This window comes from Calidris pugnax, unplaced genomic scaffold, assembly GCF_001431845.1.
Source record: "Calidris pugnax isolate Ruff unplaced genomic scaffold, ASM143184v1 scaffold9, whole genome shotgun sequence".
In the NCBI taxonomy this organism is placed as follows: Eukaryota; Metazoa; Chordata; class Aves; order Charadriiformes; family Scolopacidae; genus Calidris; species Calidris pugnax.
The window spans coordinates 1,124,799-1,125,009 of record NW_015090778.1 but is presented as its reverse complement, the minus strand read 5'-3'; the positions used below and the strand labels follow the sequence as shown (position 1 = coordinate 1,125,009).

The 211-nt window shown below is 60.2% G+C and overlaps 1 protein-coding gene across 1 annotated transcript in view; it reads right to left on the bottom strand.

The window, feature by feature from the left end:
• RHBDL3 (rhomboid, veinlet-like 3 (Drosophila)) overlaps positions 1-211 on the bottom strand; it is a 66,862-nt gene extending 66,651 nt beyond the window's left edge. The window contains exon 1 of the mRNA XM_014954135.1: positions 103-211. Within this exon, the coding sequence (XP_014809621.1) occupies positions 103-117 (15 nt within the window). The 5' untranslated portion in view covers positions 118-211. The remainder of the gene's footprint in view (positions 1-102) is intronic.

The following is a 211-nucleotide window of genomic DNA, read 5'->3' as shown; positions in this document are numbered from 1 at the left end:
TTCCCCCCCCCCCCCCATCCCGGACTTCATCCATAAATAGCTTGAGCCGATTAACCCGGCCGAGGGGAAAAGGGGGAAGACACCGAGGCAAAGGAAACTTACATCCTCTGCAGCCATAGGTAGGACATCCTCGGAGTCCAGCACCTCGATTTCTTCCGCCTCTGAGCTGGCAGCCACAGCAGGGGAAGAGCTGGCGTGAGGCTCCGGCAGC